Source organism: Saimiri boliviensis, chromosome 21, assembly GCF_048565385.1.
Source record: "Saimiri boliviensis isolate mSaiBol1 chromosome 21, mSaiBol1.pri, whole genome shotgun sequence".
Classification (NCBI taxonomy): domain Eukaryota; kingdom Metazoa; phylum Chordata; class Mammalia; order Primates; family Cebidae; genus Saimiri; species Saimiri boliviensis.
The window spans coordinates 33,065,695-33,083,313 of NC_133469.1; the positions used below are offsets into that span (position 1 = coordinate 33,065,695).

At 49.6% G+C, this 17,619-nt stretch overlaps 1 protein-coding gene across 7 annotated transcripts in view; it reads left to right on the forward strand.

Moving 5' to 3' along the window:
- The window catches only part of OSBP2 (oxysterol binding protein 2), a 197,735-nt gene that overhangs the window by 114,009 nt on the left and 66,107 nt on the right, over positions 1–17,619 (forward strand). Inside the window, exon 1 of one of the 7 annotated variants that reach the window (XM_074390934.1) lies at positions 3,282–3,483. The exons of the other annotated variants lie outside the window; for them this stretch is intronic. Within the exon in view, the coding sequence (XP_074247035.1) occupies positions 3,405–3,483 (79 nt within the window). The 5' untranslated portion in view covers positions 3,282–3,404. Of the gene's footprint in view, positions 1–3,281; positions 3,484–17,619 lie in introns of those variants that run through there. 7 annotated transcript variants of the gene reach the window in all.

The window sequence follows — 17,619 nt, forward strand, 5'->3', positions numbered from 1 at the left end:
TCTGAGATCAAGATTTTGAGACCAGCCTGGTCAACATGGTGAAACCCCATCTCTACTAAAACTACAAAAATTAGCTGGGCATGGGGGCACACGCTTATAATCTCGGCGACTTCAAGACTTAGGCCGGAGAATTGCTTGAATCTGGGAGGCAGAGGTTGTATGTAGTGAGCAGAGATCATGCCACTGCACTCCAGCCTGGATGACAGAGGGAGACTCTGTCTTAAAAAAAAAAAAAAAAAAAAAACCATGATGCATGAGTATAGATGGCTCACAGGAGTGGGGCTGGTTGTATGAGGGAAACTTTAGGACAGGGTTCAGGGCAGCCAGTGACGACATCAGTTATTTTAGGCTCAGTCTCTTTGGCTTCCTTGACAAACTAATTCAACTAAGACTTTGCAGCTAATATATTTTCTTTAAGGACTAGTTGCCACCCTTCGGCCTGCCTGTTCCGCTAGGTTGTTAAATTTTAAGTATTTCACATAAGCAAAATCTGATAATTTTTTTTATTGTGACCTATAGTATAAAATAATTATATAGAAAGTAGAAATGGTGTGTGTGTTTGCTTCCATGGGACTGCCTGACTTCTTTTTCATATTTTTTCTGTACCATTTTCCTTTCGTCCCGGGGTATGTTTTGTTCCCTTTCTTTTCAATTACCCAGCTATAAGCCAGGCGCGACTCTGGATGAGGGTGAATAGACAGTGGGGCTAGCAAAGAGGGTCAGTGACACCAGGGTTCCCTAGCAGCGAGGGTGGCACATGGCACTCAGCTCCTCTGCCCTCCTCTTCTTCAGCCTTTAGGATAGAGGGCACGGTTCTGCGTCAGAGAGCCCTCCAGATTTCAGATTCCATGATAATCATAGTGCGTGGTTGAATACCTTGGGTTGGATTTATTCTTGCACATGCAAATCCTTAAAAAAATTACCTGTATTTTTCCGAACGTTTCCCCAAAACATTCAAAACACTAGTCTGACCAAACACAGTGGCTTATACCCACAATCCCAGCATTTTGGGAGGCCGAGGCAGGGGGACTGCTTGAAGCCATAAGTTCCAGCCCAACCTAGGCAACAAAGTGAGAACCTTGTCTCTACAAAAATTAAAAATAAATAAAAATTAGCTGGACACTGTGGTGTGCTCCAGTAATCCCAGCTACTCAGGAGGCCAAGGCAGAAGGAAGATTACTTGAGCCCAGAAGTTCGAGTCTACAATGAGCTATGATCATGCCACTGCACTCCAGCCTGGGTGACAGAGTAAGACCCCATTTCTAGTAATAATAATAATAATAATAATGATGATGATAATAAAAACCTCCGCCTCCCGGGTTCAGGCAATTCTCCTGCCTCAGCCTCCCGAGTAGCTGGGATTACAGGCACGTGCCACCATGCCCAGCTAATTTTTTGTATTTTTAGTAGAGACGGGGTTTCACCATGTTGACCAGGACGGTCTAATTTTAAAAATAAAATAAATAACAAACCAAAACACTATTTCAGCCTCCCCCCATTTTTTCTCATGAGGACTCTGGGAGCCCAAGGAGCAGTCATCTCTTTAAGGGACCCTGCAGAGCATGGTTCTCTGAGTATGGCCTCTGAGGTCAGCCAGACGAGGCCAGTTCCAAGCCTGGTGACCTGGGCAAGTTACCTGACCTCAGAGCCTTAGTCTCCTCGTCTGTAAAAGAGAGTGTTGGTGAAATTTACCAAACAAGCCTTTTCTGTGAGGCTGAAACAAGGAAATGCAGGTCAAGCATGCAGCCCAGTGCCTGGTGTTCTCAACACTCCATCACTGGGACCATTTCCATCACTATGGCGCTCTTCATCTTGCAGCCAGAAAACCAAGGCCCAGAATGACTAAATGCCTTCTATCCCCCTGGGCCAATGAATCTAATGCAATTGTTAAGGATTAATTCTCTAGATGAAAGAAGTACTCAGTTGCTTTGAAGGCCTGGAAGGGAATTATTGACCCAGCACCACGTTCCCTGAGTCTATTAGATGTTAAAACAGGAGCTTTGATGTATACTTGAAAAAGCTTTACATTGGTGAAAATGGATTCTGTTTCAATAAATTACATTTGGTCAATTCCTTTGCTTGAGATCCTGCAAGGCGGCACAGTTAGGTAGGGCTGCTGGAGATGAAGCAATGGCTAGGACCCAGTCCCAGGGCCCAGAGTCTAGTCCAGTGGAAAAGATGAGATATAAACAGGGCAGAGTGCGGTGGGAGCCTCAGTAGAGGAGTGGAGCAGGCCCAGGTGTGAACTTGAAGACCGCTGAGTGGGATAAAGTGTCAGCGTCTGACATACAGTGAACAGGATCTCCCAGCTGTTGTATTGTGCAGACTGTGAGGACCAGAGTGGGAGCAAGGAGACTTGCAGGGAGGCTGTGTAAGAGTCCACAGGCAAGATGAGGGTGTAGTAGGCCCCGGAAGCAACATGCAGGTGGTGAGAGTCAAGGGATCCTGGCTGTATTCTGCAGGTACCAGCCATCAGGATGTCCTGACCAACTGAATGTGGATCTAAGGGACAGAGAAGTCACAGATGACTCCAGGGTTTCTCACCTGAATGATGCCACTAGCTGAGGAGGGGGAGGGTTGAGGAAGGGTGCAGTACAAGTGGGGGGGGCGGGGGCGTGTGGCAGGGATGGAGGTGGGGGATAGGGAAGCTGAGATTTGGACAGTTGGGTTTGCGACCTTCACCAGACATCCCATGGAGAAGTCCTGTGGGCAGCTGGACAGGGGAGTTGTGTTCAGAGGCCTGGGTAGATACTAGGCATTGTGACCAGATGCCTGCAGCCCTGTGTCAGCAGCGCTAAGAGAGCCCAGCTCTGCGGGCCCCCGCCTGTTGCCTTCTTCCCAGATGGTGGCCAGGTGGCTGCAGGTGGCCAGACACAGGTGCACCAGCCACCGCAGCGGGGTCAGAAGATGAGCAGGTCTCAGAGGTGACCCCAATTTCCAGGAATCACCGTCAGGCCCCTGGCCATCCCCACTTCCCACGTGCTCCTTAGCTCTCAAGGGCATCTTTGCCCGTTGAAATAAAGCAACGCGGAGCCTGCTGCTGCAGGAGACGGCACCTCCGCTCGGATTTTCGCATTAAAATGTGACGTTGAAGTGAGGAGCCTGCACGGGCGTCCGCGGGGTCGCACCGACCAGCAGGCGAGGCCGCGCTCCCGGGGCCGGAGGACAGGGGAGGCCGCGCCGCCGCTCGGGCTGGGCTGGGCTCCCGCGGCGCCGACGGGGTTAACGCGCTGGTGCACCGGGCGGCGGGCGGCAGTGGTGCATTGTGGTAACGCGGCGCCGGGACCCACGAGCGCCCGCCACCTCCGCCGAGCGGCCCACCGAGCTGTGCACGCGTAGGCGTGAGCCCCCGGGACCCGGCGCCATGTAGCGCTCCCCCGCTCGGAGGCCGCCCCGCCGCGGGAATGAAGGGACGCGGCTGCTGGGACACGGCCTCCGTGCGCTCCTTCTGCAGCTCCGGCTGCCTGACTAAATTTAAGAAGGGTTAGTGCTTGCCCGGCGTCCGCCCGGAGGGAGGCCCGGCTCCCCGGGCTTTGCTGCTTGATCGATCCACGCGAGCCTCTTTGTCACTCCCTCGCGGCGTGGGGAGCGCGGGAAGCCTCGGGGAACCCCTGTCCCCGCACCCTGCCGGCGCGCGCTCCCGGCTCACTTCACGCGCGGGGCATTTTGGAGCGGGGGCTAAGGCTAGAGACTTGTCCGCCTAATTAACCTATGCAAAGAGAAAATGAAATATAATCTAGATCTTTCCTTCAAAAAGAAAATGAAATATAATCTAGATCTTTCTGAAAAGAATGGGGAGGCGCGGTCAGTGTTTAATCCACCCATCTACCTCTTCTTCCCCAGAGTCGGCCTGGGGCCCGCATGCCCCTGGGACCCCTGTAGAGTTTGCCCACAAGGCCCTCGTCCTGGGGATACCGGCGATGTCGGCTTCGCTCAGTGCATGATTCTCTTAGTGGCCGCCTGGGTTTGAGCAATCCCCGAACCCTTCCCCCTACCCTGCCCCTTGGTGATCTTGAATGACCGCCCTGATTGATGTGTGCAGGCTCAAAAGCCCAAGGGCCCTTCCTAGCATGGGGGCGGGGTTAGGGGGAATCTTATTTGTGTTAAATGGACGCCTTGCAAACTCTCTAAGCTCTTCCCTGCAATTCCGATGCTTGAAACCTTTAATGGAAATTTTGCGTGAGTGAAACTTGCTGTGTTTACTTTGATGAGTGTTTCCGTTACCATCTGAAACTCTGGGGAAAATTAGGATTCTTTAACCTTGTAAACCTAAAAGACACAGAAGCAGTTAATTTCACTTAACTCGAATTTATTAGAAACAGCTCCTTTAGAAATCAGCCCTCTCTGATCTGTAATAAACCTTGTAATTAACTTTGCCTGCTCACTGGTTATGCTAATGGCTTCCTAAGACCCTGGTCCATTCCAGCTGGAGTCCTTCGAAGTTGCAGGCTGCAAACCTCAGCCCAGGAATCCCATCCCACCAAGTGAGTTCTCTTGAAATACCATATGAGGTCTTAGGGTGTGTGCAGTTGTAAATATTGGAAATGTATGTAATTAGGAGTTGATGCTACTTCTCCATCTTAAGAGTCCTTTAAGGAAACTTGCAAGTAAATTTCGTCCAAAGTGTTTATTCAAAGGACTGGTCTTCGTTTCCGGCTTTTATTTTGGATATAGTGGCATTTCTAAAGCAGTTATGTTCTTTATGCGAAGTTTAAATGATGTTTCTGTTATGGATGGAATTATTCCGAGGGAGAATTTTGGAGTTAGTTTAAAGAAGAAGAGACATTAAATTGTTTTTCTCCTCTTGGCTCACCAAATGATTTTCTTGGTTGCCATTGTCTGAAAGTGTTAACAGGGAGCATGGGACCTGATGTCTGCTAGCATTCGGCTTGGTTGTAGAATGTCACCTTCGTAGGGAAGCTCAGGTGTGACCAGAGCAGCAGTATCTTGAAAGCAATGATGGGTGACCTTTGTGACGGCCAGACTCCTCCAGGCCAGCCTTCTATCTTATCTTCCTGTTGGTGTCCTGCCCTGAACGGCGGGCTCAGGAGGTTGTGTGTTGATGGGCGCCATGCTTAGAACAGGGCCTGGAGCAGAGCTTGCTGCACAGTGGGAGGAGGCCCAGCGGCCAGTGCAGTAGTCAAGAGCAGCCGGGACTCAGCCTCCATGTTGGAGGCCCTAGGGGCTAATAGGGGGGTTTGTTTCTCAGATGTTCTGTGTGAAAGTGGGCTTGGGAAGGCCAGAAGCGTGTTTTCAAGAGAAGCTGGAAATCTATTTCGATGAGATTTCCACATACAAACACATACATAGTTGGGGGATGCGGGAGGCCTGGTTAGGGATCAGCTTTGGGAGGTGGGAGCTGCCTAGCCCCTGGCATCGTTGTGGAAATTGATTGGGTCCTCGTCTCCAGCATGCAAACAGGGTGAGACTGGCCTCCTGTTTTAGACACATTGAAGGGTATTCTGGTAATGTGTCACCGTAGACAACTTTCCCCTTAGGAAGGGGTCTCAGTAAAATTGCATTATGCACCTAAGCCCATCTTCGTGGGAATTGAAGAGGGAGCTGGGCTTGCTGCCTGATCTGGGATGCCAAGGGCTGAGGTCCAGGTGGTGCCCATTTCAGCAGCAGGACAGGGTCTGGGCTTATGAAGGTTATGGCATGGGCCTCTACTCTGGAGGTCTCCTGGTATAGCTGGGCTGTCAGGAGACCTGGCTTCTTTTCCTGACTCTGCTGCTGGGCTGTGACCCTGGGCAAGTTTGTGCCTCTCTCTGAGTCTCAGCTACCCCCATCCTGTAAACAAGGGGAAGTGTGGATTGAAAGAGGTTCTGGAAGAAAAACGGGCCCCCACCCTGCTCCCAGACCTAAGCACGTGGGGACGCCTGGAGAAGCATGGGCAATGCATGCTCAAACCACAGCCCCACTGCTTGCCTGGCCTTCAGCCGACTTCTTGCCTTTTTGATCCTCAATTTCTTCATCTATAAGATGGCATTAAGCCTACTTACCTTCACTGGGTGCGACGGTTCACACCTGTTATCCCAGCATTTTGGAAGGCCGAGGTGGGCGGATCACCTGAGGTCAGGAGTTCAAGACCAGCCTGACCAACATGGTGAAACCCCCATTTCTACTAAAAATACAAAAATTAGCCAGGCATGGTGGCGCACACCTGTAATCCCAGCTGCTCAGGAGGCAAAAACAAACAAACCGAAAAACCTACTTACCTGGCAAGATTGCCGGGAGGTTGAAATGAGATACTACGCATCTGTGTCTACCAGTCTATCAGTCACCTGCGTATCTGTGTCTCTGTGTGCTTCGAACAGAGCCTGGTGGGCCACAAAGGGGGAAACACGCTTGGGGTCTCTTGTAAGTGCTGACTTTGGCCCGTGGCTGTTCTCCCCTTTGCCTCTGTACGTGTGCACCTATGTGTGTGTGCACACGTGCAGATCTGTGTTGGACTCATGCATATTTTTGAGTTGGAACGTAAACCACTGAAAGCAGAACATGTGAACCCCATGCCCTGGCATGGTGGGCTCACCAGAGGACAGAATATGGTGGCCTTGGGCAGGCCCTGACCGTAGTACTGCCAAGGTCATCACTTGCTCATCTGCAGCCTCAGAGCACCCCTGCTTGCCCGTAGGCCAGCCCTCATACTCAGCCCAGCTCTGATTTGCTCAGTGGAGAGAGCTGAACTGAAGTTGGCAGCTGACTGGGCGTCACAGAAACAGGAGGGGATCACAGGCCATCGGGGTCGGGCATACCAGGTCAGGCGGTTAGGTTCTTTGCACAGACCCCAGAAAACTTGGTGGGAAGGGGCACTGGCCTCTGTGAGTGGCTACGAGGTGCGCAGCAGGTACTGGAATGTTCTGAGGGGTCACTGTTTTTGATGACGGGTTTGCATCTTTAAAGGCTAGGACAGATACCAGTGTCAGAAGGAGTCTCACGGAACGTCAGCTAGGAATTGACGGAGGACGTGGGGTCCTTCAGACATTCACAAGTGGGGTCTTTTGGCGACAGCTTGCCCAAGTGCACTCCTTATATCTGGCATCTGCTGAGGTTCCTGGGAGGAAGGACGAAGGCCTGAAGCAAGGGACTGGCTCTGTGGTCTAATCACCTTGCCTGCACCCGCAGAGGGGCCTCCTAGTTCCCAGGGATTCGCGTCCGCCACTCCTCAGGCCTGGTCTTAGCATGCCCAGTCCAGCCTCACTCCAACTTCTTGGCCCGGTCCCCCTGCCCCCTCCTCATAGTAAGTCCATCCTTGCAGGCCCAGTGCCCATTCGAGTTCCTCTCGAAGCTTCCCCCAACCTCCCAGTGCTGGAGGTGCCCCCTCTTCAGACCTCTCCTGGACCCCTTCTGTAGCAGGACTGGGTTGTCTGATGCAAGTCTCACCCTCCTTGAGGCTGTAAGCTCCCAGCGGTGGAGGCAGGGTTTCACCTGTGTCTGTAAGGCGACTCTGTCCTCGCCAGCACTCAGCACTTTTGTCCAACTGGTGTTTGGAACCAGCCCGCCACCTGGAAGTGAATGAAGGGAAGAGCCATCTAAGGCTGAGGGTAAGGGAGCATCCTTGGGTGGTGTTTTCCCTCTGGTTGGGGTCCTCTGGGATGTTCCCCTGGTGCACTGGGACTCTCCTGACTCAGGTTGGAGCCATGGCTGGAGTCTTTCCTGCTCCTGCCCTTTCCCTTCTGGTCCCACTCTGGAGAGTAGTCCCTCTGGAACAAACAGGGAAGCTCACGCAGGGCAGTGGGGCTCTTAGGTGAACCTGGGGTGGGAGAATCCTGGAGAGCTTCCTGGAGAAGGTGACACCCAGCTGGGTATTGGAGGATGAGTAGGAGGTAGGCAGGTGAGGTTGGGGATGCTCAGTTAGGCTTCAGCGAGGCGTCGGGACCTCATGATGGGCAAGATGTAGGAGAGGACCCTGCCAGTGGGTCGCATCAGAAAGGACAGATGGGCAAGAAAGGACATGAAGTGGGGAGTGGTGAGGAGGGCACAGTTCTGCCAGCTCTGGAGGTGGTGTGTGGTTTGTGGAGAGGAGGCCTTGTGGTAGTGCTGACCCCATTTATCCCTTCCCACACCAAGTTGTCACCGTTACTTGATGTGACTCACTGAGGCGGTGCTTTCTGTCATGCAGACCTAGCATGGCAGAGCCTCTGGCCGCTTACTGTCAGCCTAAGGTGGTGAGATTCTCCTCGGCACCTTAAACTGATGGCAGTGATATGGACGGAAGCCCTGCCCAAACTGGCTGCTCGTTGTTAGTAGTATCTTTTGGATCTCCTCCAGTGTAAGTTGCTCCTTTCAGGCATGTGCTTCTTTTTTTTTTTTTTTTTTTTTTTTTATGGAGTCTTACTTCGTCGCCCAGGCTGGAGTGCAGTGGCACAATCTCAGCTCACTGCACCCTCCACCTCTCGGGTTCAAGCAATTCTCCTGCCTCAACTTCCAGAGTAGCTGGGACTACAGGCGCATACAACCACACCTGGCTAATTTTTTTGTATTTTCAGTAGAGACGGGGTTTCACTGTGTTAGGATGGTCTCAATCTCCTGACCTCGTGATCCACCTGCCTTAGCCTCCCAAAGTGCTGGGATTATAGGTGTGAACCACCGCCCCGGCCACATGCACATTATTCTATAAGCAGAACTGTTGGGGAAGTGACATTTTCCTGCCATAATTTGCACAGAGGCCAACAAGAATGGTTTCAAGGAGTCAGCCTGTCAAGGCAACCATGGGCCCGTGTATGGGACAAGTCCAGTCCTTGAAGCCAGATGAGACCTAGGGGAGAGGTGGAAGCAGTCACCTTAGCTCCCTCATCGGGGGAGTGACACTTCTCTGCAGCTTGAAATAAGGGGCAAGTGGGAAGTCTGGCCCATGGAAGGGTGCTTACTGGTAGTAAGGAAGATGATCACCGGCCATATTATGGTACAGATGGGGAAGCTGAGGCTCAAGAAGGAGAGAGGAAGTTTTCAAGATCACACAGGCAGAAGTCAGACCAAAGCCTGCACACCCAGCATTGAACCACGTGTTGGTTGAAGGGATGGTCAAGGGGAAGACTATGACCTGGGGACCTGCCGAACTCCTGAGGGGCCTGGCCTGAGTGGCGGCCACAGTGGGTAGAGCTGGGGACTCACTTTCTGGGGCAGAACCTCAGAGCCTGGGGACTAGAGAGGTGATCCAGGGGGATTCCTTGTCATTAGAAAGAGGCTAAATGCCAGAGGGAGGGCTCGAATGTTTCAATGCTTTCGAGGCAGAGCAAAGAGCAGTAAATGGTAAAAGAAGACAGAATGCGTCTCTTCTATTAGGCAGAAAATCTGGCCCACAGTGTCTCTCAGTCACTCACTCTGTTCCAGCAGCTGCATGGGGCGCACAGTGTCCACAGCCAGGTGACAGGCACCCAGCCCGGAGGGGATGGAGGTGGCAGAGCCTGGCTTGCTTCGTCCCCAGGCCAGCCCCCTCTGACTTTGCATGCTGATCCCGTCCCGTGAAGGAGAGGACTGGCATGATTTGAGAATGTGCACAGAGCTTGAGGACAGAGGCACGTAGGAGTCCATGAGCTCTGAGGAAAGGCACTGCCAGTGGGCAGGGATCCTGGCAGAGGGCCCGATGTGGGCAGGCAGCTAAGGGGTGGATTGTGGGGCGCTGTATGTAAGGGTGCCCTAGGTAGGGGGAACAGCATGTTGGGTGTGCCAGGAAGGCAGCACGCCTGTGTGCACGTGAGTGTCACGGTGTGAGGGCAGGCCTACAGGTGGGGTGGGCAAGAGCTCAAGGAAGGGAAGAGAAGGGGGAGAGGTAGACAGAGCAGGCTTCCCCCCGTGCTTTTATTGGCTACGCAGAAGCCCCCCTCCGCAAATAGGCTTCATGCCAACCCCGAGCCCCTGGGTAGCCAGGGGACAGTTGTGCTGCACTGGAAGGGCCTGGAGAGGAAAGAGGGTCACGATGTGGGCACGCAGCAGAGAAAAGGAGATCCCTGTGAGCCAGGCAATAGCCCTGTGTGCTTGTGGCTGCTCACTGCGCCACAGCATGCCCAGTGACAGTGAGGAGGGTATTGACAGTGTGAGAGTGATGATGAGGCTGGGACAGGCCAGGTTCTCCCAACCAGGCCATCAAGGTTCTTTGCCACTGGTGGCCCCAAGGAGCCTGGAGAACACAGTGTGGTCTCCAGGGAGCTGGTTCATTTGGCATTCACAGGTTGGCGTGCAGAGCTGCTGTGGGCTTACTGGGCACCTCACACAGATGAGAAAAGGATGCCTCTTCAAGACCCCTTACCCCTACTTATTTTTTATTTATTTATTTTCGAGACAGAGTCTCACTCTAGAGGCTTCCAGGCTGGAGTGCCATGGTGCAATCTTGGCTTACTGCAACCTCCGCCTCCCAGGTTCAAGCGATTCTCCTGCCTCAGTCTCCCGAGTAGCTGGGATTGCAGGTGCCTGCCACCACGCCTGGCTAACTTCTGAATTTTTAGAAGAGATGAGGTTTTGCCATGTTGGCCAGGCTGGTCTTGAACTCCTGACCTCAAATGATCCACCCGCCAAAGTGCTGGGATTACACGTATGAGCCAAATCCTCCCAAAGTGCTGCGATTACAGGCGTGAGCCACCATGCCCGGCTCCTCCTTGTACTTATTTGTAAACTACTGTGATATACTGATTCATCAGAACAATACTCTTCCATTTGCTGGATTCACGTTGTAAAAATAAGTCTATAGTGTCTGTTGTGATTGGCACTCCTTACAGCTGTGCAGTGTACAACCTGCTCAACCATATGCAACAGCCCTGTCAATGAAACGTTTATTAGGAATAATATTTGATGGGTCCTAAGGGTAGCACAATGACTGCTGTTGCCTCTGGGCAAAGAGAGAGAGGACTGCCTGGGTGCCAGGCTAAGAAAGGTGACCCGACAGGGGCCAAAGTGGGAGCAGGACTTGGAGACTGAGTGAAAAGGTCTCAGGGTTGCTAGTGAAATGGGGAGAGGGGCCTGAGTCTGGCTGCACGGCGTTGAGCTGGAGCTGAGGGCCCCCTCTGCCGCCAGCTGGGACTGAGGGGTTTGCTGGATGGACATCTTCCTCTGACCTTTTCAGGGAATGTTCTGTAGGGCACAGCCATGCCCATTGCAGATTCGTTGTCCTGGCACCTGGTTTTCCTATAAAGTGCCAGTCAGCTCAAACCAGCAGCAGCATCTGATCAAATAGACGAGCAATATGAATAAAGATGAAGTTACGGGCTTCGGGCTGCCAAAGATAAATTTCCTTTTATGTCCTGTTTCCCTGTGACGTGTGTGTTGAGCAATGATTCTTGACGCACATCTCAGAAATAGCAGCTGCTCACCCTGGGTGGTGTGTCGAGGTGGAAGGAGGCCACAGACTTGGGGAACAGAATCCCACCTGGACAGCACCCTGGGGCTGCCTGTCGCGTGCTGGCCTGGCACGTCCATCAGCCTTTCAGCCATAGGTGGGCTGGTTAGAGGACAAGTGTCTTTCCTGAGAGGTTAGAACTGACTGGCTGGTCAGGCCCACTGACCATCCCTCCACCCAGGATATTTTTACACTAGAAGCAGCATAGTTTGTACGGGGCAGGGCCCCTGGCACGTGACTCTTAGTTCACTAATCATTGGGTGACTGACCATCTGCCTGGTAAAATCCCTTCCCCAATCCCACGCCTCACCTATCTCACAGCACACATGCTTTGTTTTTGGTCAGACTTTCTGAGATTCAGCAGGGCAAGTCCTCTGTGCCCTGGGCATTCATGATTTTTAAGGGTTATTTATTGTTTAGACAACAATTCCAGATGTTCAAGAGCCATTATCCCTTTGCCACTGTTTTTAGGTCTCTATTTTTGGTCAAGATTTTTCCTTTATACAAACATCCTTTTAATATCATTGAAATAAAAAAAAAATACCATTTTCACATGGCTATACAGCAGAAGCACTTTCCCACGCTGTTGCAGGCTTTGTGTTTATTCGTTGGAAGGCTGTGGAGTGCCTTTTCCTTCTGTTAGACATTTAGGTTCTTCCCAGCTCGTCACTGGAGCCAACTGCTGCCTGAGCATCTTTGGCATGTAAAGTTTTTCCTTTGTGTTTCTTTCTTGGACACATTCCCAATGATGCGATCACTGAGTCAAAGAGTGTGAATGCTTCCCTCTGGCAGCCCCCATCGCCCTTGGCAAGAGCGTTCTGGTTCACGATGCTTGGGGTGAATGTGGACAACTCCTTCCTGTAAGCGTTCCTACATTAGACTTCTGTCATTCTGAGAGATTATTCTTTGGCCAGCATAATGTGCCTTGTTAGTGTTTTAACTTGCAATTGACTAACAAAAAAGCATGAAGCGTCCTCACCAGTTCAGTTATTTGTTGTCGCCCTTTGATGGCTTATCAGCTGTACCGTCTCCTGCCATGGTGTGGAAAACCAAAGGAAAGTGTTACAAATGGAGTTGGTTTATGTTGTGTGTGGCTGGAACCCAGGCCAGACAGCACTTCTTGTGACCCTGGCACCGATCCACTGTCCTTGGTGGTTGCAGTTCAGAGAAGTGGTCCCTGGAACTGTCATCCCCTAGCAGAACCTGCTTCTTGACTAGTGGGGCCAAGTGCAAAATGAAAATACGGTGCCCCTTGGAAAAATTGTTGAGGGTTGGGGCCGGGCGCGGTGGCTCAATGGGGCCGGGCGCGGTGGCTCAAGCCTGTAATCCCAGCACTTTGGGAGGCCGAGGCGGGCGAATCATGAGGTCAAGAGATCGAGACCATCCTGGTCAACATGTTGAAACCGCATCTCTACTAAAAATATGAAAAATTAGCTGGGCATGGTGGCACGTGCCTGTAATCCCAGCTACTCAAGAGGCTGAGGCAAGAGAATTACCTGAACCCGGGAGGCGGAGGTTGCAGTGAGCCGAGATCGTGCCATTGCACTCCAGCCTGGGTAACAAGAGCGAAACTCCGTCTCAAAAAAAAAAAATTGTTGAGGGTTTCAAGACAGCAATAGCTGAGAATTAAACCAAGGGTGGGGCCCTTCTGAATTGGGGCCGTGATGCTGGCACTGCCCCCGTTCTCTGGAGTTACCTAGCGGGAAGTGGCTCCGTTGACTGTACTGAATCCACTCTTTCGCTTTCCCAAGGGACACTCCCGATTCAGAGGTTCCAATCCAAGCATGGGTGAGAGTCTGACGGGGGGCCACTGTGGCCACCAGCAGCTCCCCTCCTGTTGTGCTGATTGGCACTCAGAGCCAGCACCACAGGACAACCTATTAACCACCCTCTTGGATCTTCTCAGCCCAAAGTTAACTGCCTTCTCCCATGGCCATTTCTGCACCTACTTTGACCTCACCCTGACCTCTGGCAGCTCTTTCTGGTAATGATGTGACCTTTCTCCTGCTCCCTTTTGCCTGCTTTGGCCACACAGAACAAGTGACCAGGAAGCAGCTCACTGTCCTGGGACATGCTGGGCACCGTTTCCAGTATGAGCACTCATCTTTGTTCGGCCCACTTCGCTCCCACCATCCCCCTCTGCCCGTCTGCCCTTGCCCGCTTCTTACCAGCCCTGGCCTGGGAGGAGCTTCTGCATCTGTATTGTGCAAAGCAGGTAATCCCAGTGGCTGCAGATAGCTGATTGCAGTTGGAATCATTCTTTGAACTTGCTGTTAATTGGAAATGCCAGGCTTTCTCTGATCACAGTCATTGGGCTCCTTGCAGACTGCAGAGTTTGCTTGCAGGGTATGAACTTCTCAGGCACCTCTGAAACATGGTGGCCATTCTCATTGGATCAGATGGATTTTCACAGAAGGAAGACGATGTGACCCCTGGTGCCAGGGCTGGGCAGTGGCACACGCAGGGGCGCTGGGGCTGAGTGCCCAGCCAGCTGCAACAATAGGAGCTGCATTCCAGGAGTGTCTCCCTGTGAATTGCATAGAGTTTAGAGCTTTTTTTTTGAAATGGAGTTTCGCTCTTGTTGTCCAGGCTGGAGTGTAGTGGCACAATCTCGGCTCACTGCTACCTCCGCCTCCTAGATTCAAGTGATTCTCCTGCCTCAGCCTCCTCAATAGCTGGGATTACAAGCATGCACCACCACACCTGGCTGATTTTGTATTTTTAGTAGAGACAGGGTTTCTCCATGTTGATCAGGCTGGTTTCGAACTCCTGACCTCAGGTGATCCGCCCACCTTGGCCTCCCAAAGTGCTGGGATTACAGGCATGAGCCACCGTGCCTGGCCAAATTTAGAGCTTTTTTAAATAGCCCTTGGCTTGATTTAGCATTTACTCTTGTGGAAAATGTGGCCATATATACTTGTGTTCTTTTGCCACATTTTTCGAAGTTTGAATCAGAAAGGTGTCAATGCGCGAGTTCTCGCATTGAGTTGAGACGGATTCAGTCACCCTTATGAAAGAAAATGTTACAGCCATAGACTCCTAGACTGTCACCATCAGATGGGGTCTTAGCAATGATTTACCAAACCCCTATGGTACAGACAAGGAAACTGACGCCTAAAAACACACAACTGTGCAGCTAGGAAGGCATGGAGCCAGCAGTCCACTGTTAGAGATTAGAGGACATAATCCCAAATCATCGCCATTTGGCAATTAAAATAATTCATGACATTTTTTCCTGGTTATCAAGATAGTTCTTGCTCATTGTAGAAAATCCAATAGGAAAAAAAAAAAGCATCTAGAAGCAAATTAAAAATAACTAATTCTGTTGCAGAGATAACCACAAATAATACTAGTTACTTACTGTGCATGGAGAGCCTGGGCCATATACCTACATATGTGACTGATGTCTGCTTGTCCCTTGATCTGTCACCCTGAACCTCAGCTGGTTTGAGGTCCCTCCCTTGATTTTGTAGGTGTGGGAGCTGAGACATGGAGACAGAATTTGCCTGGTCACACAGCCACAGTAAACAGACCCAAAGCCAGCCACTAGTCTTACCATATACCGGAACTAGGATTTTACAGCATTTTAAATTGTGTTGAAAATTGAAAACAGTATCTCATTATTGGATGAGTGTATCTTTGCTTTCTACTGGGTTTGAATTTTTTTCTTCTAGTATATTAGCCCCTTGCAGGTCTGTGGCTGTTTCATCGTGTGCTAGTTGTGTCTAGCATCGCACCTGAACCATGGTGATAGGATTATTGTAGTTGGAAAACATGTTTTCTATGGTAGGGCAGATCTTCCCTTATCAGTGTTTTTTTTTCCCCAACACTGTTATGCAAAATTTCAAACAGAGAAAAGCTGCATGAATTGTATAATCAACGCTTGTATACCCACCACATAGATTCTACCAATACCATTTTATTATGTTTACTTTATCATCGTTTATCCTTCCATACGTCCCTCTGTGTGACCATCAGTTTAGCCATCAGTCCATTTTTTTTTTTTTTTTTTTTTTTTTTTTGGAGATAGGGTCTTGCTCTGTCACCCAGGCTGCTGGAGAGCAGTGGTATGATGATCATAGCTCACTGCAGCCTCAAACTTCTGTGCTCATGTGATCCTCCTGCTTCAGCCTCCCAACTCCATTCATTTTTATTGCCATATAATATTCCATTGTATGAGTATATATGTAACATCCACTCATCAGTTGATGGACATTTGGGCTATTTCTATTTTGGGGCTATTGTAAATAATTCTGCTATGAAGACTTGTGTATTAACTTTTGTGTGGATGTATGTTTTCTTCATTCTTGGTTATATACCAAGGAGTGGGATTGCTGGGTAATATGGTTTAACTTTTGAGAAACTGCTCAACTGTTTTTCAGAGTGACTGCACCATTTTACATTACTTCAAGGAATGTGTTAGGGTTCCAGTTTCTCTAAATCCTTGCTAACACTTGTTATTTTCTGGGTTTTGTCTGTTTTTAAATCACTATCCTCCTGGAGTGTGAAGTAGTATTTCATTGTGGTTTTGTTTTGCATTTCCCTAATAACTAATAATGTTGAGCATCTTTTGGCCATTTGTATATCTTCTTTGAAGACATGCCTATTTAAATTCTTTGCCTATTATTTATTTTGGTTGTCTTTTTATTGTTGTATGAGTTATTTATATACTCTGGATACAAGTCCCTTATCAGATATATGATTCAGAAATATTTTCTCCTATTCTATGGATTGTCTTTTTTTTTTTTTTTTTTTTTCTTTTTTGAAGTGGAGTTTCGCTCCCGAGCCCAGGCTGGAGTGCAGTGGTACAGTCTCGGCTCACTGCAACCTCCACCTCCAGGGTTCAAGTGATTCTCATGCCTCAGCCTCCTGAGCAGGTGAGACTACAGGCACATGCCACCATGCCTGACTAATTGTTGTATTTTTAGTAGAGATGGGTTTCACCACGTTGATCTGGCTGGTTTCGAACTCCTGACCTCAGGTGATCTGTCCACCTCGGTCTCCCAAAGTGCTGGGATTACATCATGACTGACCTATCTTTCATTCTTCATAGTATCATTTGCAGCACAATTTTTTTTTTTTTTTTTTTTTTGAGATGGAATCTTGCTTTTGTTGCCCAGGCTGGAGTGCAATGGCATGATCTTGGCTCACCACAATCTCTGCCTCCTAGGTTCAAGTGATTCTCCTGGCTTAGCTTCTCGAGTAGCTAGGATTATAGGCATGCGCTACCATGCCTGGCTTATTTTGTATTTTTAGTAGAAATGAGGTTTTTCTATGTTGGTCAGGCTGGCCTTGAACTCTCGACCTCAGGTGATCTGCCTGCCTTGGCCTCCCAAAGTGCTGGGATTACAGGCGTGAGCCACCATGCCCAGCCAGCACAAAAATTTTAATGTTGATGTCTAATTTATCTTTTTTTTGTTTTGTCATCTGTGCTTTTATAATATCTAAGAAACCATTGTCTAATTCGAATTCAAGAAGATTTACTTGTATGTTTCTTCTAGGATTTTTATAGTTTTAGTTCTTGCACTTAGATCTATGATTCATTTTAATTTTTTTATATAAGGTAAGTTGGGATCCAACTTCATTCTTTTGTGTGCTATTCCGCCACCATTTGTTGAGAATACTTTTCTCTCCCCATTTAACTGTCTTAGCACCCTTGTTGAAAATCAACCAACCATAAATGTAAGGGTTAATTTCTGGACTTCCAATTCTATTCCAGTGATCTGTATGTCTATCCTTATGCCCTCGCTACACTTTCATAGACACTCTTAATTTGCGTGTAGTTAAATGTATCACTCTTTATAGATAGGATCTTTTATATTTCTGCCTGGAGACCACAGTGATATTTTCTAATATTTTCTCCTGAAAAGTTTTCAAGTTTCCTACTGTAGTCCTTAATGTATCCAGAACTGATTTTTGTATACATATGTAAATGATATGAAATAGGTAGTTAATTTTCTTTTTCTTTTTGCTTTTTCTTTTTTTTTAAGATACAGAATCTCATTTTGTTGCCTGGAGGGCAGTGGCGTGATCATGGCTCACTGCCGCCTCAACCTCCCCATCTCAAGCCATCCTCCCACCTCAGCCTCCCATGTAGCTGGGACTACAGGCATGTGCCACCACTCCTGGCTAATTTTTTTTTTTTTTTTTTAAACATGGGGTTTTGCTATGTTGCCCAGGCTAGTTTTGAACTCTTGGCCTCAAGTGATCCTCCTGCCTTGGCCTTCCAAATGCTGGGATTACAGGGATGAGCCACCATGCACAGCCATTAATTTTATTTTCCTGAT